The sequence below is a fragment of the Giraffa tippelskirchi genome, chromosome 8 (assembly GCF_054371585.1).
Source record: "Giraffa tippelskirchi isolate mGirTip1 chromosome 8, T2T-mGirTip1v1.2.pri, whole genome shotgun sequence".
Lineage (NCBI taxonomy): Eukaryota > Metazoa > Chordata > Mammalia > Artiodactyla > Giraffidae > Giraffa > Giraffa tippelskirchi.
The window spans coordinates 19,654,479-19,679,171 of record NC_137282.1 but is presented as its reverse complement, the minus strand read 5'-3'; the positions used below and the strand labels follow the sequence as shown (position 1 = coordinate 19,679,171).

At 45.7% G+C, this 24,693-nt stretch overlaps 1 protein-coding gene, 2 long non-coding RNA genes and 1 other non-coding gene across 6 annotated transcripts in view; 2 read left to right on the top strand and 2 right to left on the bottom strand.

The window, feature by feature from the left end:
• The window catches only part of MFHAS1 (multifunctional ROCO family signaling regulator 1), a 109,178-nt gene extending 95,831 nt beyond the window's left edge, over nucleotides 1–13,347 (bottom strand). For 2 of the 3 annotated variants that reach the window (XM_081520919.1, XM_081520920.1), the window contains exon 1: nucleotides 9,797–13,347. In XM_081520919.1, coding sequence (XP_081377045.1) covers nucleotides 9,797–12,794 — 2,998 coding nt within the window. In that variant the 5' untranslated portion in view covers nucleotides 12,795–13,347. The remainder of the gene's footprint in view (nucleotides 1–9,796) is intronic. The other variant, XM_081520922.1, reaches the window with a different exon arrangement.
• LOC145519319 (small nucleolar RNA SNORA1) lies at nucleotides 2,544–2,677 on the top strand. Its single transcript, XR_014063725.1, has one exon. It is a non-coding gene; the product is annotated as a small nucleolar RNA SNORA1 (small nucleolar RNA).
• LOC145517776 (uncharacterized) overlaps nucleotides 11,403–24,693 on the top strand; it is a 20,607-nt gene continuing 7,316 nt past the window's right edge. Inside the window, exon 1 of the long non-coding RNA XR_014062321.1 lies at nucleotides 11,403–11,615. This is a non-coding gene — a long non-coding RNA (uncharacterized LOC145517776). The remainder of the gene's footprint in view (nucleotides 11,616–24,693) is intronic.
• LOC145517777 (uncharacterized) overlaps nucleotides 17,112–24,693 on the bottom strand; it is a 25,957-nt gene continuing 18,375 nt past the window's right edge. The window contains exon 2 of the long non-coding RNA XR_014062322.1: nucleotides 17,112–17,529. This is a non-coding gene — a long non-coding RNA (uncharacterized LOC145517777). The remainder of the gene's footprint in view (nucleotides 17,530–24,693) is intronic.

The following is a 24,693-nucleotide window of genomic DNA, read 5'->3' as shown; positions in this document are numbered from 1 at the left end:
TTTATGACAACTGCCAACTGCTTTGGGGCACACACACCCACCCCAAGGCATGGCCTGCTAATCAATCTGAATGCCCTCCACCTTTTTAAGAGCCTTTCTAATTTAAAATACCCTTTCCCACTTCTCCAGGGCTGACTGAGATGGGAAATCTTGCACTGAGCTGCAGTGCAGCCCTTTTAGGAACCCCTCTGAGACCTCACCTGTTCCCAGCGCCTGACCGTGACCACTGCTGACCTCTGTGCGGCAGGTCTATGCCTTATCGGACCCCGTATGTCCAACACTGAGACGGTGGCCAGCATGCAGTAACACAGTATGGACATTTAGGAAAGAGGAGGACAGAGGTGAGTCTGTGAGTCCTAGGGGGCAGTGGGCAACCCAACCTCGAGGAGCAGGGCGGGAGAGTGGGTAGAAGCAGAGGTCAAGGCTGAAATCCCAGGGTGTTCTAATTCTAGGGAACCCAACCCTGTGAACCTCAATTTCTCCCCCTGAAAGTCAGGACAATGATAATACCAACCCTCTAGGGCTGCTGGAAAAATTCAGTGACATCACACATAAGAAGTACTTTGCATTGTCTCTAGAACATAGGAGGAACGCAACAGTGTTACTCTCATATTTTCTCCCAACTCTGTAACCCCAGAGTGACTGATGTGATGATTAATATAACAGCAACCTCTATGGCATGAAAAATAAGAATCCCCTGGAAACAACAACAAAGTGAGGACTCAAACAACTGTACCTAAGAGAAATATTATTTTTTTATTTTATATTTGCCTTCCCTATTAGCTTCTTTAAACTCGCTCTTTTCAAAAAAAAAAAAAAAAGGAAGGAAAGAAAAGAAAGGAAGGCTTGTTCTGCTACCTTCAAGTTCACTGCTACTGTAACACAGTACTAATATGATGTCAAGATCACATGCTTCATTTTGGAAGTGGAGAGGATCTAGGAAAATTAATTCTTTAAATTCTGTCAACATTTAATAGCCTAAGAGTAGAAAACCACCCCAACAAAGCGTTCCTTAACAAAGACATCTCTAAGCAGCAGCCATATATTTTTAACATGACGGTATCCAATTTAATTTAGACTGTCTTTGGAGGTGGTGTGCATGCAGTCTTTGGGGTTCAGAAATCACTGCTAATGTCAATTTGTCTCAAAACAGAAGCAAATCCACAAATGACGCTAAGAAATGTAAAAGATTCCTGAAGAGGAGGCTTTTTTCCCTCCTCAAAAAAGCTGATTTGTTTCAGTAGTTTTGAGAAACACTCAGATACAATGCCTTTTCATTTTTCAGCATCCTCTCAAGATCTGTCTGAGATTTCTTGCAAACAAGTGACCTAAACTATAAATAACTGCAAAGAATTACTATGTCAAGCAAATTCAAAATTATACCCAAGTTTTCCTCCATATGACATTTCCTTCTAGGAAATAAAAAACCAGTGTTGTTTAGTCATTCCTCAAACATGCAACGAAATTTCTTCATATATGATCAGATTCCACATCTATAAAAATCAACAATTACATCAACTGAAATCCCATCTTGATTCCTCATGACCAAGGCCAGGTATTTTTTTATTCTCCTAAAAATCCTAATTTGGCACAGACTTCCATATACAGCAGGTACTCAACAGTGATTGATGACAGCATCCAGCTCATAAACTTATGATATACTTGTCTGTCTTTGGTAACGACCTAATTTTGAATTAATGCAACCCCCATCCCCTTAACCCTGATATATGCCTACGGCCTTGCCAATCCTGCCAGAGCTCTACTCAAAATCTATGTGGGGAAAAAGCACCATCCAGAAGACAGTAATTACATGGTACTTACGCGTGCTTCTCTCCTACATGTCCTTTGTGTGTCAGTCCCCGTTAAATCACACACACACGGAACAGACCAGAAGGCTCCTCTCATCAACACTAAGGAAGAGGATTCTCAAGGCAGCCGTGTTAAAAGATGTCCATCAGTGCAGCATCTCAAGGCCCAGCTTAAGAATCCCTTCTGAAGTCTCTCTGCCACAAAGAGCCTGGCGAAAGAATCCCAGACCATTCACCCCAGGAAGGAAGTTACCAACCTCATCGGCTCCTTCCTTCCAGAAACACCTGCCTTACGCTTGTGGCTGCAAGGCACTGTGAATTCACTAAATACCAGGGAACTGTTCACTCAAAAACAGTTTATCTTAAATGGTATAGGTGGTCTTATTTGCAAAACAGAAATAGAGACATAGATGTAGAGAATGAACATATGGACACCAAGAGGGGAATGGGGGGTGGGGGGTGGGGTGGCATGAATTGGGATTGACATATATACACTATTGATACTGTGCATAAAATAGATAACTAACGAGAACCTAGCCCAGGGAACTCTACTCAGCTCTGTGGTGACCTAAACGGGAAGGGAATCCAAAAAAGAGGGGATATATGTATATGTATAGCTGATTCACTTTGCTGTACAGCGGAAACTAACACAACATTTAAAGCAAATATACTCCAATAAAAATTAATTAAAAAAATAAAATGGAATATAAGCTATTAAAAAAATTGTTCATTTCAAGCCTCATTCTAGATGCAAATGGGCACTGTTGTTCATGGTGTCCAGATATTATTGATGTGGCCACACTGAGACACAGGTTTTACTGTCATCACAGTAATTTTATTGCAGAGGTGACAGGAGACCTGTGACCTGTTTTGCTAGGCTCATGAGTGAAAGCTGGATGGAACAAAATTTTTCAGTATTAGCAAAGATGAAGGAACAATCTACCTTAGATCATTTGCAAAATAGCAAGGTACTTCTTACAACTTCCAGGGCCCTAAAGTAAATTGCATAAAGAAACTGGACCCCAAAGATTACAGATGGAGAATTTTGGAAGCAATTCCATGTTCAAGTGGAGATCAAAGAAGCCCAACTCAAAAGAAGTGTGGACGGACTAAAACAGTAACTGTTATCTTAGCAAAAGCCCTCTTTAAAAGGGTTATCTTGAAGATGATGACCCATACATTGAGGAGCCAAGGTGATGGGCAGTAGAAGGAATCATAACATGTGAATTCTTTAAATAAAAATTTGACTTTAAATACTTCTGCCGGGGTTACTCATGATTTTTTTAAAAAAGAAAAACTATATTGTTTTAAAAAATGGTTAATATCACGTATGTGAATTTCACCTCAATAAAAAGGAAAGGAAGGAAGAGCAGCAGGACTAGACTCGGTAAACCAGCCCACCCAAAAAAGCAGAAAGACATGCACGACACAGAGAACCCTCAAAGAGCAGTCTTGATACAACTTAACACAACTTCCTTTCTCCTTCTCGACCTTCTCCCACTCACCCTTGTGCGCAGATTTGCAAAAGCAAAGGAAACAGCTGGTACGGGGCCCGGGTGCCTAGGACTGCCAGTCCAGAGCAGGAAGTTCCTTCCTGAGGCAGTAAACCAGGCTCCAGGCTTGCAAAGCCCATGCAAACCTCTGCGGGATCTCACCAGGACCCAAGGGCCTCTCCCCTGCTCCTGTGCTCCCCACTCCGGCTTTCTTTCTCCTTCTGTATTCTCTACTTTTTTGTAAACAGAGAGCTAAAGAGAAAGAAGTTTGCTGATGGCTTTTCACTAATCTACCCTTGGAGAAACAAGGCATCATTATTTCTATCTAAGAGATTAGGTTAAGGAAGGACAAATGAGAAAATGTTTTCTTGCATTCAGAGCCAAATATAAAAATAACTTAAAAAGTTTTCTCCTCCCTCTCCACAAATAAGTCAGCCCTGCTGGCAATGGTGTCTGGGAGTCGTTACCATAGCCTGTAGCATGTGGGAACCAGCGCTGCCTTTGTTACAGCTAGCAACTCTTCCATGGTCTCCTCTGAACTTAAACCAGCAAGAACGCTGGAAGGAGCTTCTGGAAATTAACAACACTCGAAAGAAGGCAAAACAGCAGGTACCCACCACAGCAAACCCCTTCGTTTCTGCATCACCACCATCACATCTTCATTCTCCTTACCATTTATACTTTCCCACATCTACAGGACAATGTCAAAGGAGGGTCAGGAGCTAGTTAGAAAGGAAGAGCTATGATACTGGAGGGAGGGAAGCACCCATTGCCTCAAAGAGACTGATTGCAAGATCAGGTGGTGGAAACTTTCTGCGGCCAATGTCCATGCTTCAGTCACTTTCTCATCCTGATAAGCTGCCCCTTCACCACTCTTTCACCATCTCTGTTAGGATCAGGAGGATGGACACAGGAGGTCAAGGACTGATGTGCCAGAAAAATTCCATGGGAAAACTATACACGCTTCTGAAAGTACACACTTTGAGAAAAAGAACATCACAAGCAACCTACAAAAAGCACTCTGCTGAGGAATCAATTAAGAAACACTAGAATTTCTTGAGTTTTTGAAAAATATCCAATCTGCTTTGAGTCCCTTCTACCTGCTCAGCCCTATGCCAGGCACCACCTGGGAAGTGATGTGCCATCACATGAGACATCAGAGAAGTGGGGGTAAAACCACAGAACAAACTGACATGCTGTACACGGAGAGGGCCCTGATGGTTTGACAAAACATGTCATACACAGTCATAGAGAACAAATATATGGATATCAAGGGGGAAAGGTGGGGAAGGAGGAGAGACTGGGATGGACATATATACACCATGATACTGTGTATAAAATGGATAACTAGTGAGAACCTACACTATAGCACAGGGAACTCTATTTAATGTACTGTGGTGACCTCAATGGGAAAGAAATCCTAATGGGAGGGGATATATGTATATGTACAGTTGATTCACTTTGTTGTACAGTAGGAATACATTTTAAAGCAATACACTTCAGTAAAAATGAAAAGAAAAAAAAAAAGACATGTCATCATATATATTTGGAGGCTATCTGAGATGCCTGTCGATCACTCTGGGTTCTAGAAGCCGTATGGACTCGAGGCACTAAGCCAGGACTGGAGGGTCAGCTTCATGAGTGCTGGAGAAGGACTGGAGAAGGCAGCCAGAATGGGGTGTCCCAGCCCTCCTCTCTGAAGTGCAGGTAGAGAGCTCTAGAGGATGGTAAACTTGACAGCGACTCAGCACTGGTTTTGCAATCAGAGCAGCTGAACCAGGGGGAACAGAGGCCTGGCTGGGCCTGCCCCAAGCACAGCCTGAAACACAAACCACTCTTCTCTCCAGCCCTGGGCACAGGCAGGCCACGGTTGCGGCAGACAAGAGAGGGCAAGAGATGAGGCCAGCACTGGTCCCCTGCTTAGAAATAAAAAACCCTCCCTGATAGATGGATGGTCAGATCCTTAATTAAAACTTCCATGGAGAGAAGCAAGTTAGTAGGTGAAGAAATCAACCAGAAATGCTCACTCCAATATCAGCAACCACCCCACCACCGACCCTCACATTCCCCTACCCCAAGTACATAGAGCAGAAGCCCCTCACTTCCTCCAAATGCTGGAAAACAACTACTTTCCCAGACAGTCTCTCGCCTGATGCTCAAAACGACCCTGTTAAGTAGACCCTATACATTTTCTAGGTGTTTAGATAAAGTGAATGAGTAAGAACTAAAATAGGTGAGGTTTGGGATGGACATGTACACACTACTGTATTTAAAACAGATAACCAGCAAGGACCTAGCATAGAGCACAGGGAACTCTGCTCAATGTTATGTGGCTGCCTGGAAGGGAGGGGAGTTTGGGGGAGAATGGATACATGTATATGTATAGCTGAGTCCCTTTGCTGTCCACCTGAAACTGTCACAGCATTGTTTGTTAATTGGCTATAGGCCAATATAAAATAAGTTTAAATAAAACAGGTCAGATTTCCTGGGGAATAAGATGAACAGGTGGCAGAGGATGCACAAAACATCTGTTAACAAATTAAAAAATACTTTCTCTAGGAAATTCTAAACTGCTTGTGCAGAGATGGACTTGAGAGTTGATTCTAGAGTTTGAAGAAGAGGCCTCGAATATTTAAAACAATTTGAACACCCCAATGGCCTTTCAAGACTTTGAATTCTGTTATGCAGGGAGTTTCTTTCTTCCACTGCAATATGAAGGTTTTGATTTTTACGTGAAACAAAGTCCAAGAGAGTTCAAAGAGGACTCACCACAAAAACAAAAGCCGAGCGGCATCAATATTAATAATGCCAAACTAAAGAGATATTTAATAACCTTTGCAAAATTAAAAGCAATGACTAATTCAATCCAAGCAACTAGGTCATGCTCAAATTCCAGTAAATCTAAAAGTGAGATAGAATAAGGCAAGAATTTTGCTTTGCTTCAGTGGTCAAAGTGAAGGGCCCATTCAAGGGCAAGGCTGGAAATACAGTCACAATGAGAACACCAGAGGGACAAGTATGGGGCCAGGGAGGGACGCTGGGACACGGGACAAAGGGAAATGACCACAAGAGGACCACCTGGGAATCTGACAGAGTGAAACTCACAGATGTGAGTTTCAACGGGGAAAAAAAAAAACTTCTCGTAAAGACCAGTCATCTAGCAGACAGCTCAGAGGTTCTTGGAGGCCACAGAGCCTCTGGCGTGTTTCCTGCTTGGAGGAAACCAGTGAACAAACTAACCAAGAGATATTAGGACCTCCACAAACAGCCACAGAACAAGGCAAAACTGAGGGCTTCAGAGAGGTACAGAGTGTGTAAGAAATTAAACAGGGACAAAAGGCACTTGACTAGGGAGAGGCAGCAAGGTGCTGAGTCACCAAGTGAATCAAAGGGATCAAATTTATAAACGATCATCTACCAGTTCTCTGCCTACCGCTTTGGGTGGCTTTCCAATTATTCTTAAGATCGACCTTGAATAATTTGGAGAGTAGGATACTTCAGGCAATACCATACGTGGCCCAAGTTCAACTCACCAAGATGCACTCTTCCAATAGCAAAACACACAGCATGCTTTCAAATACTGAAGTGGATAGCAAAGCACTTGAATCTCACGTAGGTAAATATCCCACAAGAAGAAACGCACTCTAGGCCAAGAACATTCCACCAAGTTCCCTTGTTAAAGAGGCTGCAAGACTGGCAGTCAAGTCAGTATCTGCAGAAGGCAGGTAAGGACTCACACCTGACACGCAGGCCTCCTTTCAGTTTGCAAAAGCCTCTTGTCACTCAACCATTTATTTCCAATGAAACAAACAGGTGATTTCTCTGACAACATGATTAGATCTTTTTCACAAGAACTTTTAAAAACAAGTGGCCAGGGGACTAAGGACTTTCCAGAATACTGCCATTTCTTTTGCAAATCAAAATAAGAAAAGAGAAATCTAGCATTCTACTTCCCAAGGCCAACTACCTTAGCGCAGCTCAGGCCAGGAAATTCAGTGTCCTATGGACAGAGGCAGAGCAAAAATGGGCTTTTCACACACAAGAAAGAAAAGGTAAGATAATAATGCAACTTTGTTTCTTCTTCATAATATCAAAGGAAACATTGATTAATTTCCTATTTAATCTTAATGTCTTGAAGTTGAAAAAACTAAAGAGCCAGTGTTTCTTTCACCATTGTATATAAAATTATTAGTTTACAAGAGAACTTGACACTTCAATAAAATGTAAAACTAAGTAACAACTTTTTTAACATCTTTAAAAGCCAAAAGACAGGAAAGGCTACGGAGGGATTTCAAAGGTTTCTGCTGAGCTACAATATATTTTAATAAACTAGGGACTTGGGCATATTCTTAAATGTATGCATGCCTTCATTAACTGAACACCCAACGTTAGAATTCTGTTCTTATATCGCCTTCTAGCTTTTTATTATTTTAGCTCTTCTCAAATCTTTCAGAATTGTGATAAATACTAACAAATGGTGGCTATCACAAAACACTATAAAAGAAGAAAATGCTTTTTTCCCTTGTTTTCTTAATGTAATAAATGTATTATAATCATCCTTTTCCCCACTACTTTGTACTCTCTGCTATGTTTGGAAGAAATACAGTCCTAAATGAAGCAAAAAAGGTAATTTCTTTCTCTGACCATAAATAAGACAGAAATGTTCAGTCCATATTATAAAAACAGCTGATGATTTATTCCTACTCAGTATTTAAGATATTCTGACAATTTTCAACCATTTAATTGCTTTTTACGTTGAATCCTCTCTTCCCTATAGATGGATTGTAAACCAGGTGAACCTCCTTTGAAAGACAAAAAGGCAAAACAACAACAGGAGAATGGGAGGTCCTTTCTGCATCTGGAGGCGAGCTTGTTTGTGGACTTAAAAAATGAGCTGAGGTTAGAAAAAAAAAAAATTCAGCCTCATTGTTTACTCTTCAAAGTTCTTGGAACTCCTCTACACAGACCCTTACTTGTTCAATAATTTCTGTCTTTCCCTTTGTTGTTAATAACATCGGTTTTATTAATGTTCCATCTTTGCATTAAGAACTGGCTTTAAGTAGCTCTTTCAATAATCTGCTCTGTGAATATGTAACCCTCAACCCCTTTCTTCAATTTAGTGGCACAATGAAGAAGTATTTTGCTTTCATGAATAAAAGACAATGGCAGACATAAAACTGAAGAGGCTACCAAGTCATGAAACTGATGAGACACTAGATAATACAGAGAATGGAGGCTGAACTGACTGGTAACTGGATATGGTAGCTTTTTTCAAGCTGAAGAATTACACTCAGCCTAGATCTAGGGCAACAGGGAGATGTTACCTTTGGAAACATTGGTGTCCAGTTCCTTCCCGATACTATCACGAGCAGCATTCAGACTAGGACAAAGATGACGGTGGCATGCAGTCTTCCATTTCATCACCACCTCAATGTACTCCGGGGTGGAGGACCGAGGGCAGACACTGGCAACAATGCTATCATTGGGTTTGTCCTTAGGACACTTAGAATGCTGTTAACCAAGCCAGCTCCGCAAAAATCTGAGCTGTTTAGAGTTCCAAATAAATGGACCCATTCCCAGACACTCAGAATACCAATTAACCAGGCTCAAAAAATCCCCCTAGTTTTGGAATTCTTCCACTCACCTAAAACATTAGGGGGAAAAAAAAGTCTTCTGGAAAACACTCCCCAAAGAGAAGGGGGAAGGAAAAAAACCCAAAACTTGTCAGTTTTTTTTTTCTTGTCAGTTTCTTATCCATTCCATTTCTTACAAAGCACTTCCATAAAGCTCCACTCTCTAACACTTAACCAAAACCAGCCTTCAAGATGTCGGTAAAGCACAAAATTACCAGGAAATACCCCCAAAACTCCCCTCAGAGATTTCAGTAATCTCTCTTTCATGCCCCAGAGTGTACTGGGTAAAACAGAGATCCCAAAATTGAGTCACGCCTTACAGACTGACATTTTTGTCTTTACTAATCATCATTCACCCTGATTACAAAACATTCTTCTCTGGAGTTTAAGAAAAAGGTGCAATAATTTCTACATTATGGTCACAGTCTGAACTTAAACAAAAGAATATGATGACAGATATTTCAAATTTGGAGTACCCCTTGGATATGTGTCTAACAAGCATTATAGCCCAGGACTCAACATCAGACACCACCCATCTTCTGTGCAACCATTTGAAATTTCCTTCCAGGAAAGGCGGGCTGAACTGGGAAGATGGAAAAGGAGATCCAAAATGTTTGGACCGGAACCCACTTCAGAAGTCTGAGTCTTTCTAACAGAAAAGTGGAATCTTGGGGACTGTATTTCATGTTGTTCACATACTGACTGCCTCTTGCTGGTCCCCAAATCCCCCTCTATTTACCCTGAAAAGCTTTCCTGGGAAGCAGGTGAGATTAAGCAAAGTCTCACACAGGAGAAACAAACATCTTCCCCAAATGCATCTTAAGACACCCTGCAGAAGAACCAGGTCCCTCTGCCCTCTTACCTGGGAAAGCGTGTGGATTGGGTGACCCTCTCTTAAGGCACTTAGAACAGAGAATGTGCACGGTGTAGTGCAGTCCAGGCCATTCCTGAAGTAGGACATTCAGTTCCTCTACCAAGGGGGTTATGGCTTGCCATGCCGTCCATATGTTCGGTAAGGATGCGTGGCTGGCAATGGACAGGGTGTCCGGCTGCAGGACCCCCTTGGCAGGTCTGTAGCTCACCACCACTGGGACTTTCCCCCTGTAGGCGAAGATCTGAAGTTTGCCATCCGACCTGTGCACCACGTGGTTGTTGATCTGGACGCTGTAGCGGGCGAACAAGCCGGGTGGAAAGGTGAAGGGAAAACTGTATTCAATCTGCAGCTGCTCAGCCACAAAGGACTGCCCGGCCAGGCTGGTCCCGTTAATCCAGGCTTCCGCGTGAGGCACCTCGTTCTGCACGTAGCAGGGGAACTTGTACCAGGCCGTGGACCCATTCAGGGGCTTGCCCTTGGCTTTGTTGAGGCAGTAACAGAGTCCCATCTTCTCCAGCAGCTCCAGCAGCAGCTGCAGGTCCTGCTGAGCTTGGACGTGAGGCTTCAGCAGCAACCGGATGACGTGCGCTGGAAGGAGCCCGTGCAGCAGAAAGCCCTCGACGTAGTGATGGAGCTGGGTAGCCCGAAGCGCGTCCTGGCTCGGGGCGGGCGGCGCCATCAGTGGGGAGCTTTTGGCCCGGCCTTCGGCCTCGGCCTCGCCGCTGGTCCCCAGGAGCAGTTTGTGCAGTAGCAAGGAAGGGTCCCTCTGGAAAAAGACGTTGAGGATGTCAATGAGGCGGGAGAGGTTGTGGAAGACGTGCTCCTTGAGGGCCGGGCTGTCCTCGAAGTACAGCAGCTTGCCGCTCTCGTGCAGGTAGGAGAGGGCGCTCTGCAGCCGGTCCTCGGTCAGCCCGGCCTGCAGCCCCAGGCGAGCCGAGTCCCACCAGCTGAGCCAGAGCCGCTGGGCCTGCGGGGGCTGGAAGTGCAGCTCCTCCAGCACCTGCCAGGACCGGGGCAGCACGCGGTGTAAGTTGGGGAAGATTTCGCGGTGCTCGGCCACCGAGAGCAGTTTGTCGCGCAGGCGCTGTAACTGGCGCGGGTCCCAGCAGCTGACGGGCAGCACCGGCGAGAGGATCTGCAGCCGGTGATTGAGCAGGTACTGGAAGTGAGCCTTGCGCCGCCGGAGGTTCTTGTCGGACACCCCATAGTAGGCGGCATGAGGGCTGGCGGAGCGGAGCTCGAAGTCCCGGGCCAGCGCCTCGTCCACCACCTGGGCCAGACGGCTCAGCCCCTCAGCGTCGTGCTTTTCCTGCAGGGCGATCTGGCGGTGGATATCCAGACACTTCTCCTCCAGCTCCTGCTCCCCGCACAGGTCGGCGTGGGTGCCCACGATGCACACCACGGCATGGGGTACCCGGGCCCCCACCCGATGCAAGAAGGAGCCCACGGTGGTGGGAAAGCGGAGCGGCTCGTAGGTGGCCAAGTTCACCACCAGCACGTACAGGGCCCCGGGGGAGAGGAAGAAGGGCTGGATCACCTCGTAGCGTTCGTCCCCGGCTAGGTCATACACGATGAACCGCAGGCCCCGGGACGCATCCGCCGTCCAGCTGGTTACCTCGATGCCCTTGCTCCCGGGCGGAGGTGAAGGCGGATAGGTCTTCTCCTGGCCCCCTCCCCCGAGCTTCCCCTCCACTCTGTCCTCAGTGAGGCAGTGCCGGAGAAGGGTCTTTCCTGCCGCCTTCTGACCCATCAGAAGCAGCTTGAGGCGCGGCTGGACGGCCGGCTGGGAGTGAGCCAGCTCCTTCTGGTAAGCGGCGATGTACGGGATCCCCTTCATACAGACCTCGTAGGGGGGTTGGATCAGAGGGTTGTCCTTGATCTTCCACAGGCCCACGCGGGAGAGCTGGCCAAAGTTGTCTGGCAGCACGGCGATCTGGTTCCCCTGCAGGACAAGCTCCTCCAGACCAGTGAGCTCGACGATGGAGTCGGGCAGGTAGCGGATCCGGTTGTTATCCAGCCACAGGGTGAGAAGACGGCCCAGGCCCGAGATCAGGGATGGCACCGAGGTGAGCTGGTTGCGACTAAGGTAGAGCTCCTCCAGGCCAGCCAGGGGCAGCAGGGCGGCCGGGAACTCCTCCAGGAGGTTGGAGGAGAGGTTGAGCATTTTGAGTCGCTGCAGGCGGCTGAACTGGGCGGGCAGAGCCCGCAGCCCGTTGTTGTCCAGCATGAGGCTCTCGAGGCTGGCCAGCTCGCAGAAGCCGCTCGGCAGGGTGCCAAGCTCGGCCCCGCTCAGCCAGAGGATCTTGAGGGCGCGCAGGGCACTGATATCCTCCGGGAGGCCCCGGAGCCGGTTGCTGGACACGTCCAGCTCCTCCAGGGCCGCCAGCTGCAGCAGCTGCCGGGGGAAAGCCGTAAGCTGGTTATGGTCCACGTCGAGGGTGCGCAGGTGGGAGAGGCCGGCGAGGGAGTCGGGCAGGTGCGACAGCCGGTTGAAGCTGACGTCCAGCTCTTCCAGGTGGACCAGCGCACCCAGCTGGGCAGGCAGGGCGGGCAGCTGGTTGTGGCTGAGGTTGAGCTTCCGCAGCTCGCGCAGGGCGCCCACCGCCTCGGCGCCCAGGACGCTCAGCCGGTTGTGGCTCACGTCCAGCTCCGTGAGGTGGTGGCCCAGATCGGCCACTGCCTGAGGCAGCTGGGCAAAGCGGTTCCGGCGCAGGACCAGGACGCGGAGGCTGCCCAGCGCCGAGCCCAGCCCGTCGGGCACCTCCTCCAGGCCGTTGTTCCCCAGGTTCAGCACCTCAATGTCCCCGATGTTGGCCGGGAGCACGAGCTGGGGGGTGTCAGGGGAGTCGAGCTGGTCGGTTCCCGGGCAGCCCCCGGCCGAGCTGAGGGTGAGCTGGCGCAGGTTGCTCCGCAGCTTCCTGGCGCGCAGGGCGGCGTCCCGCCACAGCCTCACCGTCTTCAGGTTCCCGCTGTCCGTCCCTGCCATGGCGGGGCCCCGGGCCGACACCCTCGCGTGGGAGCCCGCAGCTACATGCCGCGCTGCGCCCCGGCGGGCGCCAGTCTCCGGGGCCCTCTCGCTCCCGCTCCTCCCTTCCCACCGGCCCTTGGCAGCCCGCGGCAGCGGCGGCGGCGGGTCCTAGCGCAGCCAGCGGCCGGGCGCCCGCAGCTGGGGGGAGGCGGCGACGCGAGCAGCTCCGTTGGGCGCCGGGAGCGCGGCGCGGGGAGAGGCGGCGGCAGGCGGGGAGCGCAGCTCGCATTCTCCGGGCTGCCGGGCCAGGGGCGCGCCGGGGCAGCAGGGCCGCCGCCCGCCCGGCGCGCCGCGGAGGATGCCTGCCGCTCCTCCTCCCGCTCCGCCCGCCTCCGGCGCCTCGGGGCCGACTGCCGCCCCGCTACCCTCGCCGCCGCGGCCCCGCGGCCCGCAGCATCGTCGCCTGCGCGAGCTCCACGAGGACGGTGGCGCCCGGCTCCGCCGCGGGCATCATGCGGGCGCAGGGCCGGGCCGCCGCTGCCGCCTCCTCTCCGCTTCCCCGGGCTCGGGCGGGAGGGCGAGATCGGGAAGCAGCAGCGCCGCCCGGCGGAGCGGCCCCACGTGACCGGCGGAGGCGCCGCGTGTTCCCGGCACCGCCCCGGGGGCGGTGGCCACGGACCGGCGCCGGGTGCGGGCTGGGGTCGCCTCGCCGGTGCAGGCTGGCAGCGTGCACAGCGCTGGGCGGGAGGTGCCTGGGGTGGGGCCCGTCCCCGCTGCAGATCCGGGTCCCCGGGTGCTCCAGCTTGGGTTCGCCTGCGTCTGGCTCTTTGTTGGCCCTGCACTTCTAAGGATATCTTTCTCTTTTTCCCTGCGTGTCGGATCCCTGGCCTCCCTGACTCATCCCTCATCTCCCTTACCTCTTCCATTCATCCTGCATCCACAACCTAGTAGAACTGGCCCATGCAGGGCCCTGGGATTCATTGTAGGAGGTTAAAAAGAGAGTGTGACTAAACAAAAGGAGAAAAGCAGGCAACCATTCATTCACTAGGTAAATATTTATTGAGGCCCTATTTTGTGCCAGATCAACAGAGACAGACGTTCTCCGCTCCCCTGGGGGAGGCTCTGAGCAGGCTCCTCGCTGGCCTAATTGGAGGGTGAAGCAAGGGGGAGCCACGCATTGTTTTGTCCAGGGTATTCTATTCATCCTCCCAACTGCCAAATACAGAACAAATACTGTATCTCAACTATACAGTACTCCTTATGCTGTAGGTTCAAGAAAATGAAAGCTGTTTCAAGCAAAATCTGCAGCCCAGTGCTCAACTTGAAGATTTTATTTAGGTGAGGCAGTTTCATTGAGATCACATCTATATTAAGTGAATAATTTCTTCAGAATTTACCCAAACCTTGAAATCTACCAGGCCTGCAAATACCACCTCCATCACTGCCCCCAGCTTAGCTAATAATAAAGCAAATAGTTTTCAGAGATGCAAAACCAAATTTCATTGGTTAATTGCACCAGTTAACAATCATGGCTCTCCTCTACACATGAGGTTGCTGTCATCTGGAGACCCAGATTTGGTGCAGGTATTTGAGTAGTAATCATCTGTCTCTTCAAAGAGAGTGACTGAACATTTGGAGCTGGAAATCTGTCCCGGAGACGGTTATCAAGCCTGGGGTGGTACAGTCTGTAACTGAAGGATGCTCCCAGAGCCAGGTGGATCCCAGAGGCCCCCAAGTACCTTAACAGGATGCAGGTGAGCTGTGTTCACCCTGCAGGGCTTCCTGGAAGACCAAATTGCTCAAGAATTCCTCATACCCTCCCACCCTGGAGGAGGAATATTCGAAATCACCTAGACTGACCCTTTTGTTCACAGAGATGCAAACAGGCCCAAGAAAAGCAACCTCTCAATTGGCCAGCCGTATAAAAGGGAAAAGCCAGGTGTGCTAATTCCCCTTGTGGAGTTATTCCCCTGAGTGTATTACCTTCAAGGTATTCTTAGGGCTTTCCTGGTGGCTCAGTTGGTAAAGAATCCACCTGCAAAGTGGGAGACCTGGGTTTGATCCCTGGGTTGGGAAGATCCTCTGGAGAAGGGAACAGCTACCCATTCCAGTATTTGGCCTAGAGAATTCCATGGACTGTATAGTCCAGGGGGTCTTGTGGGGTTATTCCCCTGAGTGTATCACCTTCAAAGTAGTCTTAAGTCAGACCCAGTTTCTCTGGGCTTTATCTCCTGGGGAAGAAGACTGGAGAAGGCATCAACTTTCTGCCCAACTTGGGGTAAACTGAAATGGTTTGGGTGTGATAATAACCCAGGCTAAACTGCTCCCTTTTAGAAAGCATCAGAAGATTACACTCCCATCTCAAATGTCTTGGAGAACTCTGCTTTTCCTTTGCCAGGAAATAATACGTAATTTGCTTTATCTGATAAAGCTGGACGGGACCAGAGAATACCCTGTCTGGGGCCTCTCACTGGAGCACCACAGCCTGGTGTGGATGAGTTTGCTCAATGGAACATTCTTTCTGGGCCCTTCAGCCTGCTTGAACTGTTATGTTCGATACTATGGGGAGCCTTACTGTAAAGTCTTGTTCATGAGTTCTTTGAAAGTCAAATCAGGAGAACGCAGTCATCAAATATAACTGGAAAAAATATAGTGTGTCTAGTATGGTTCTTAAACTCAGGCAAGAGGGATCCTGGCCTGAGCACACAAGCTGGTCCTCTGCTTGTGACATCCTAACACCTGTTGTAAAGTTTCTGATGGGCCAAGGGGTTGATGGACATGGTCCATCAGCTTTCTAGAACACACTTGATATGAAGGACCCTGAATGCCCAGGGCAAACACCCTGAAGCCTGCTTGGAGAAGGCAGGCAGTATTTCACAGTCATTCAGGAGTTGTTGATGTGTACATCCTCACATTGTGGATGGAGCTTGATTGTCCCTGTGAGCCCACAGAGCCCTCACTGTGCTGGGTAGAGGCCAGGTTAGGAGAGGAGGTGGGTGTACCACGTTTGTTGGCCTGAGGTAGCTCATTTAAGATTAGGTGTTATGTAGATGGGCCTCCATTGGTACTCTTGCCCCAGACTCTGCCAGTATTAGGTGACCCTGCACGTGTTGGAGTTTTCCTAAAAGTTGAAAACAATCTCTGCTTGGAGAAAAGCAACTTTGATTACTCGAAGTTTTCTTGCCTTGGATATTTACCCGATGTCATGGCCCAAAGCGATCAACTTTCTAAAGCCTTTACATTTATCCTGTCTTTCTTATTTCTGACACTGTTTTCATTTTAGCTGCTGCCATATGACTGCAACTGGCTTGCCCTGAGTCCAGACCCTCTGCAAGGGCATAAATCATTTAAAGGCACGGGAGACCAAATGTGAAGAGGCTGAGTCTTGAGCTGGGCCTTAAAAGATACGGCAAGCCAGAAGGGACGACCCTGGACACATGGGCCAGAATCTTCCATTAAAATATTTGTCAGTAACAATCTGAATGACCCAGGTGGCAGGGGTCCTCTCCTCTTGTTAGCAACAAGCTCCAAGTAAGCTATCCACCCCTGGTTTCTTTTGTTCTGTCTTTGACACACTAGACTTTCCTCCATCTTGACAGATTTTTTTTTTTGACCATGCTACCCCCTAGCTACTGGATCCTCGGTTTACTTCCTTGCCCTGTCACATAGCTTACCGAAGGGGTCCACGGCTGTCTGCAGCCCCTCCCCTGGTCCCTCCTTGGGCCCAGTCCCCTGGCTCCCATCACCACCTGTCCGCAGCCCTGCTCTCTGGACGGTCACCTCACCCTTTCCTTTCCTTGACTTCCCATCGATGAAGGTGTTAAGCAATTTCCTTTGGAAACTTTCTCCTTTCTTCTCCTGAAGGATATTTGGTGCCGTGTTAAGGTCTGGGATTTCCAACAGAACGCCCTAAAGTCTAATTATTTCCTTTTAGGAAAAAAAGTTTGCCATTAGAGCAAGTGCTAACAAATGAACCGCTATAACTGCATGGACAACTGTCCAAGATTCGCCTATATATGGAGAGCTTCTTAGCAAGTAGTCATTAGGCTTTTTATGTTTTTTTTTTAATATTATTCTATTTATATTAAAGATGCATACTTTGGGAAAATCATCTGCGTACCCTTTCCACTGAATTTTAACTTCACCAACCACAACTGAGGTCTTTATTTTAGGGTGACCAAATGTCCCAGGGTACACAAGACTGAGGGGTGTTCCAGGACAGGAGATGTTCTGTACCTAAAACCAGGGTAATCCTAGGGAACTAGTATAGTTACTCAACCTACTTCGTCTTTATCTTGCTCTCCCTTTACCTTTTAAGAGTTCAGAAAACATAGCTTAACAGAAATGCAGGATTTTATTTGCTTCAGCTATTTTAGACTTTCAGAACTATTTTAGTTCTGATTTATTTACTTCTGTATTTACTTAGGCTGACCTTGTTTTATTGCACTTTATTGTGCATTGCAGATACTGCATTTTTTACAAATTGAAGATCTGTGACATCCTTGCCTTGAGCACCATTTTTCCTACAGCATTTGTTCACTTCCTGTCTCTGAGTCACATTCTGGTAATCCTTGCACTATTCCAGACTTCACTATTATTATATTTGTTACGGTGATCAGCAATGGTTGATGTTACTCTTGTAAGTGTTTCAGGGCAAGTACTCATATAAGGTGGTAAACGTAATAAATGTGCATATTTTGACTGCTCCAACGATCGGCTCTTTCCCCATCTCCCTCCTGCTCCTCAGGCCTCCCTGAAACACAATAATATTGAAATTATTATTCAATAGCTTTACAATGGCCTCAAAGTGTTAAGTGAAATGAAGAGTCAACTGATTTGGCAACCTTCACTGTTGTCTTATTTTAAGAAATTGTTACAGCCACCCCAACCTTCAGCAACCACCACCCTGATTAGTCAGCAGCCATCAACATCAGGGCAAGACCCTCCATCAGCAAAAAGATTATGGCTTGGATGATGGTTAGCATTTTTTTAACAATAAAGTATTTTTTTAATTAAGGTATGAGAATGTACTGTATAGCATAGGGAACTTTACTCAATGCCCTATGGTAACCTAAATGGGAAGAAAATCTAAAAAAGAGGGGATATATGTATGTATATGGCTTTCCCTGATGGCTCAACAATAAAGAATCCACCTGCAATTCAGGAGATGTGAGTCCGATCCCTGGGTCAGGAAGATCCCCTGGAGGAGGAAATGGCAACCTTCTCCAGTATTCTTGCCTGGAAAATTCCATGGACAGAGAAGCCTGGCAGTCTATAGTCCATAGGGTCACAAAGAGTCAGATACAACTGAGCACACACACATAATGTAAGTATATAACTGGTTCACTTTGCTGTACAGCAGAACTAACACAACATTGTAAAGCACCCATACTCCAATAAAAATTAGTTTAAAAAAAGACTAGAATACCTTGGTGCTTTATCAAAAAAGAAAAATATTTCAGTGCTAGAACAAAATCATACTCCCTAAAGTTATTTCAGTCCCAAGTGGCCACTGATGGTTTTCATACCATATAGTACATTGTCTTCCCAGCAAAGCTGCCTGATTTTCTTCAACACAATGAGTTCCTTGTGCACTGTCCGAATGCTGTCTAGATTTAATATATTTCTCTCCCAGCAGTGTAATAAGTATAATTTACATCACTTCCTTTTTAGTCTAAATTCACCAATGAACACCTACGCAGCCCATTCACTTGAATGACTATTTCTGACATAAATTACATTTTCCTTGTATAGGAGAAGAAAAGATCTGTACACTATTTGTAGACATAATGCTATTGCACACTTAATAGACTACAGTATAGTGGAAACATAACTTTCATATGTGCTGCAAAACCAAAATGTGTGTGATATTTGCTTTACTGCTGTGGTCGGGAACTGAACCCGCCACAGCTCTGAGGCAGGCCTGTAAATGCTTAGTAACTCATCAGAAAAGACATTCATGGGCTTGAAGTTCTAACTAAATTTAGACTATCAAATGTACCTGTCTAGTCTCAAAAGGAAATGTGGCTACTCCTTAAGCCTTCAGTGTAAATGAGACCCAAGGATGGGTGATGAGGGGATTTACTTAGTTGTCTCCTTGAAGTCTGGAGATCCCCAGTACATGCTGTCTTTATCATGCAAAGAGGGAAAGGGCTTCCCACACTTCTCCTTTCCTACAGTTTAGATCCAGTGAATATTTTGCTTTAAATAAACAATAACAAAAATGCTCTCTCCTATGTGGTTAAAGGTAATAAGGGGAAATCCACTTCCATGATTTTCATCAGACTGTACCCTTCCTGGGACTTCCCAGTGGCTCAGCCGTAAAGAATCCACCTGCAATACAGGAAATACAGGTTCCATCCCTGGGTCGGGAAGATCCCCTGGAGGAAGAAATGGCAACCCACTCTGGAATTCTTGCCTGGAAAATCCCATGGACAGAGGAGCCTGTGGGCTACAGTCCATGGGATTGCAAAAGAGTCAGACACGACTTAGTGACTAAACAACAATACCCTTCTTGTCTTAGTTTTGTTGGAGGAAGAAATCAAGGAAAAAAACAGAGGATAAAGGAAGGGATGCGTCTCTCTCTTATCCCAAAGAAGAGGCTAGAAATCAAGCCTTAAGAACTGATGTGGGTCAGTTCAGGAAGTGGATCTTCGAGGAGGTGTCAATTAACTATTTAACACTTGGCACAACTAACTGGTATATCTGAGAATCATCACTGGTAATAATAGCTAACATGGATTCAAGGTTTTCTATGTACGCAGGCACTGTGCTGTATGCTTTTCACATAGTATTTCATTTAACCTTCACAACAGCCTTGAACAGCAGGTCCCATCATCATCCTCATTTTACAGATGGACAAGAACAAAGGCAGAATTAATGAGTGGCAAAATCGGGACTCAAAACAAGGCAGAGTCCAAAGCTCATGTTTAATCCCTGTGCTATTTCTTAGGGGGTTGGGCAGGGGGAGAGGGGGATGGGTCTTGGTTCACTGTCAGCAGTGTATTTAAAGCTGCAGAGAGTGGTACCAGCTGGAGAGCAGGCCTGACACTTCATCTTCAGTAGAAAATGAACTTTGCTCTTACAATATTGAAGAAAGTCATATTGGGCAACCCGAAGCTCTAAACAAACAGTATCCCCAAACTACAAGAACTGGATTGAACATCTGTTATTCAGTGTTACAGCAGGAAACAGAATTTTTACGCCATCTGTAGTTAAGTTGTCTGTTTGCTTTTTGTTTTAGAGAGAAAGGATTTAATATAAATGTCTATTAAATCTATACTTCAATTAGAGGGCATTTCAGATTCTGTCTTTTAAGAAGAGCATTAAAAGAAAGAAAGAAAACAATGGAAACCTGAATTATCAAGCTAAGTTTAGATACAAAGAATCTGACATTTTTGTTTGGGTGAAAAAAAAAAATCAAACTTTCCTCACCCCCTCTCCCCTGCTTTCCCCATATTTAATAAATCTGCCTTGGACTCACCATCTGATTTGTATGCAAGCCAGTTTATATCAGCAATGGCTAGGGAGTCTGAGAATGGTCATTTAACTACCAACAGGGAACATAAAAAATGTGTTCAAGGCACTGTCTCCCCCAGAGAGCAAAAGAAAAATTATATCAATATGGGTGTTGTTTTTTCTTTCCCTTGCTCTCCAGAAAACAAATTTATCTTGGAATAGGCAGCATTAAATTTAACATCGGATCTCTTTGTGTTTCCAGGTCAAGTGGGAACACATATGCTCCCTACTGAGGAAAATAAACTGCAATGTATTTTTAGCATCCGTTGGAAGTACTTTCAGCTGAAGATCGTCTGCAGGATCTAGGCAATTTCACTGAAAGCCAAAGGATTTGCAGCAATGTTACCTAGAATCCCAGAACTTGCCCCAGGGGTCTGTAAATAGCATTCTCCCCGAGCCCATCACACCACCCCCAATCCTGGTGCAAACATCCTTTTTATGAGAAAATGGAGGAATATCATTCCAGTGAAGGATAAATGAAAAACATCTGTGAAGTGGTTACGACAAATGAAGCTAACCATAGCTCACTTGGCGCTTTGAGCACGGGATGGGGAGGACGGGGAGCAGAAAGTCTGTTCCCCCCAAATTTTGTGCCTCAGGTGGAAGGTAAGCCATGGACAGGGAGCCACCGTATGGTGTGCCTTTGTGAAAGGTGGAACAATGCACCACCCCGGTAGACCTAGGAGAATCATGTGATTTCAGCTTTTGGTCCCTGCCTCCAAGGGTGGTATGTGCAGTGCACAAGCTGTGTAGCCCTGGCAGTGGAGTCTTAGTTACTGGTCTGAAATGTTCATTCGTGAGATTCAGTGACAGAGACAAATGGTTTCAGATCTTCCTTCTCTCTGCACAGTTTTGCAAAGTATTTCCCATTTAAAAAACAAATTTAGTTAACTGCTATCTTTTAAATAAATGACATCTGGGATATTGCCTCTTCCTTGAGAAACATCATATTTCTAAAATAGAAACAAAGTCTACCATGACATAGTAGAAATAAAGTCTACCATAACACATAACATGAAGCACAGCATAGCATCACAAACGTGAAGTGCTCAAAGAACTGTAATGTTGATGATCATTATAGTAAAAGTAATAGTGAAGGGAGATAGTGAAGGACAGGGAGGCCTGGATGCTGCAGTCCATGGGGTCGCAAAGAGTTGGACACCACTTAGCTAGTAAACAACAACAACATAATAAATTCATGTATTTATTAAAAGACAAGGAAGGCAAAGTCACCATTTATATTCTTCCTGATACTTTATTACTCTTGCATTCTAAAAAAAAGTTTCTATTTACTCTTCTGTAGAACAATAAAGCATGACTCCCTACCTGCTCCACCTCATAACATGAAATGGTGAGGTAGCTTGGAAAAATGGTGCACAAACAATAGGGATGATGGCACGTCATAATGCAAGCATCATGGTTGATCATAACTTCACTATTAATTCACCACATACTTATGTAAGACTGTGCAGCATGCCTGGATACAAGATAATCTGAGGAGGCTTCTGTCTCTGTTGTCTTTGTCAAGGTATAAAAATAAAGCATTGTCTACTGCTGATTAAGATAGTCTTCAAAAGCCAAGGACCTCTCATCAGTTACAAAGATATTGTCTATTTCAAAATTTTCAGAGCAGATTTGATTGGAGTCTAGCAGATGCCTCAATTTTGTTCCTTTGTCCTTGCACCACAATGACTCTTCAGAGACAAAAGAAAGTGAAAGTGAAAGTCGCTCAGTCCTGCGTCTCTTTGCGACCCCATGGACTATACAGTCCATGGAATTCTCCAGGCCAGAATACTGGAGTGGGTAGTCTTTCCCTTCTCCAGGGGATCTTCCCAACCCAGGTCTTCTGCACTGCAGGTGGATTCTTTACCAGCTGAGCACAAGGGATGGTCTTGTGGTTCTTGAATACAGTTACATTAACATTTACTTTACATTTTCAAAATGAAGAGTATTAAGTTTATATAATAGGAGTTTGGGTAATGTTCTAGTGCAGAATATTAAATTTATTGTTCTTTTTTTCTTACTTTGGTGTTTTAAAAACAAGTTTTTGTTTAAACAAGTTTAACATGATGTACAAATTAAATGACATGGTGCCCCAAAGTAAACCAAAAAGATTACTGGAGCTTTTTATCCTACCGGTTGAGCTTTGTAGGGGAAGAAAAATAATTTCCCCTCTACCTCTGAGTTCTTAGCTAAAACCCTGTAATAAAAGACAGATTAATAAGAGAAAAGCAAATGTAAGTTTATTAACACATATACCTCATGTATACATGGGAGAGGTTTTCCCTGGTGGCTCAGACAGCAAAGAATCCACCTGCAATGTGGGAGACCTGGGTTCAATCCCTTGGTTGGGAAGATCCCCTGGAGGAGGGCATGGCAACCCACTCCAGTATTCTTGCCTGGAGAATCCCATGGACAGAGGAGCTCTCTGTTACCATCCATGTAACAGAGGAGCCTCAGGCTACAGTCCATGGGGTCGCAGAGTCAAACACAACAAAGTGACTAAGCACATGTACGCATACATGGGAGAAACCCAAGGGAAAATGAACCATTCAAAATGGTGGCTTAGAACTCTGGCTTATACAGCATCTCTAGTTGAAGACATAAGAAAGTACGGGGCAGACCAGTCTTGTGGGTGATGGGAGGGTGTGTTATGAACATTTAGGTCCATGCTTTCTCCATTGATAAGGGTCTAAAGTTGCCTTCAGGGATTAACCTTTGTCCTTCCTGGTAGGGAGGGGAGGAGGGACACTTTTGAAAATATGTGTCCTCCTTTTCCTTAGTATTGTCAACATTTTTGATGAATTAACAAGGGTTCATTTTCGTAATGTTCAAAAAATATTAAATAGAAAAGAAGTAGAGAAAAGACTTTTTTTTTAGAACTTCGCTGGATGTTGGCAAATCGGGGGAAGACAGATTTTTCTCATATATGCTTTTCAACTGCCTTCAGCTCAAAATAATAACTATGCCAAAGTGGCATATTCTAGGGTGAGATATTCTGCTATCATTCAGGACCAAAAGTATGAAAGTCAGACTTTCTGTGGGTCCAGGTGTTACACTGGAAACCATGAGTTGTTATCTTAGACTATCAGCGAGACTTGGGAGCGGAGGAAATCCGGTTCACCAAGAAAGAAAAAGGCAGGTGTGAAAAGATCACAGATATTAGTGAGAGAGCATAATTCTTGGTTTTTCAGCATTTTGGTTTCTTGCCTGGTATTCTTTAGTCTGAGCTTTTGCTACAACACCCTTGAATTGGTTTCTCTTCCTTGAAACCAAAGCACTCTTAGCAGAGAAACTGTTTTCTGGAAGTGAGTCTGCAAGTTACAGACCATGCTCAAGGAAACGGTTGTCAAAGCAGATGGGGTGAGAAGTGGGTAGTCCTGGAAACAAAAGAGAAGATGATAAAGTGTGTTCCATTCTTGCAGCCTTTCAAGGAAGTGCAATAAGAGCAAGAAGGAGAGAGGCTTGAGGCCAAGGCTGCCCAGCCAAAAGCAGACAGAAAAGCAGTCATAATTCAAGTGGGTACCAGGATCCTTCCTGGCTACAGCCAGCCATCTAACTGCTCAAGGTCAGTTTAAAAAGCATCTAAAAATACACAGCTTCCATACAACCAGATTCTGTCTTGTGACTGTTTTCAAAACTAAAATTGGGGTGTTTACTGAGAAAATGTATAATCTCGCCAATTAGAGTTGAAATATCTGGAAAAGTCTGGTGTGCTACAGAGTTTAAGCCCCAAACTCCAGCTTTAACACCTCAGATCCTCTCTGTGGCCCTGCTACCACTCATCTCAACAGATAAATGTGACAAGACCTGTCCCCACTGCAAAATAGCTCAGCGCAAATCAATTTGGGAGCACAGGTGACATTTCATGATACATTGGAGGAAAAAAGTGCCAACATAAGCTAAAGAAAATGACAAATGGGAAACATTTTCAATACATGCAACATGGGGTTTTTATTAAAAAAATATAAGGAATTCTTAGAGATCAGTTTGCAAATGATGAATAAACTAACTTTTTTAAAGGCACGGAAAATAGTTTACACTAGAAGAAATACAAATAGGTAATGAATATATTTTAAAAATAGTTTAAACTCCAGAGTAATCAAAGTAATGCAAATTAAAATAGGATACCATATTTAGCCTATGCAATTGGCATACAGTGTATGTATAATTTTCCCAGTTTTGTTGCGATATAATTTATACATATCACTATATAAATTTAATGTGTAGAGCACAACAGTTTGACTTACATATATTATGAATGATTACCACAATAAGTTTAGTTAGCATCCATCATTTCATGCAGGTATAATAAAAAGTAAAAGCAAAAAAAGAAAAAGATGTTTTAACATGTAATATTAATAGAAAAAAATGAGGTACTCTCAGGTATTACAGCTAA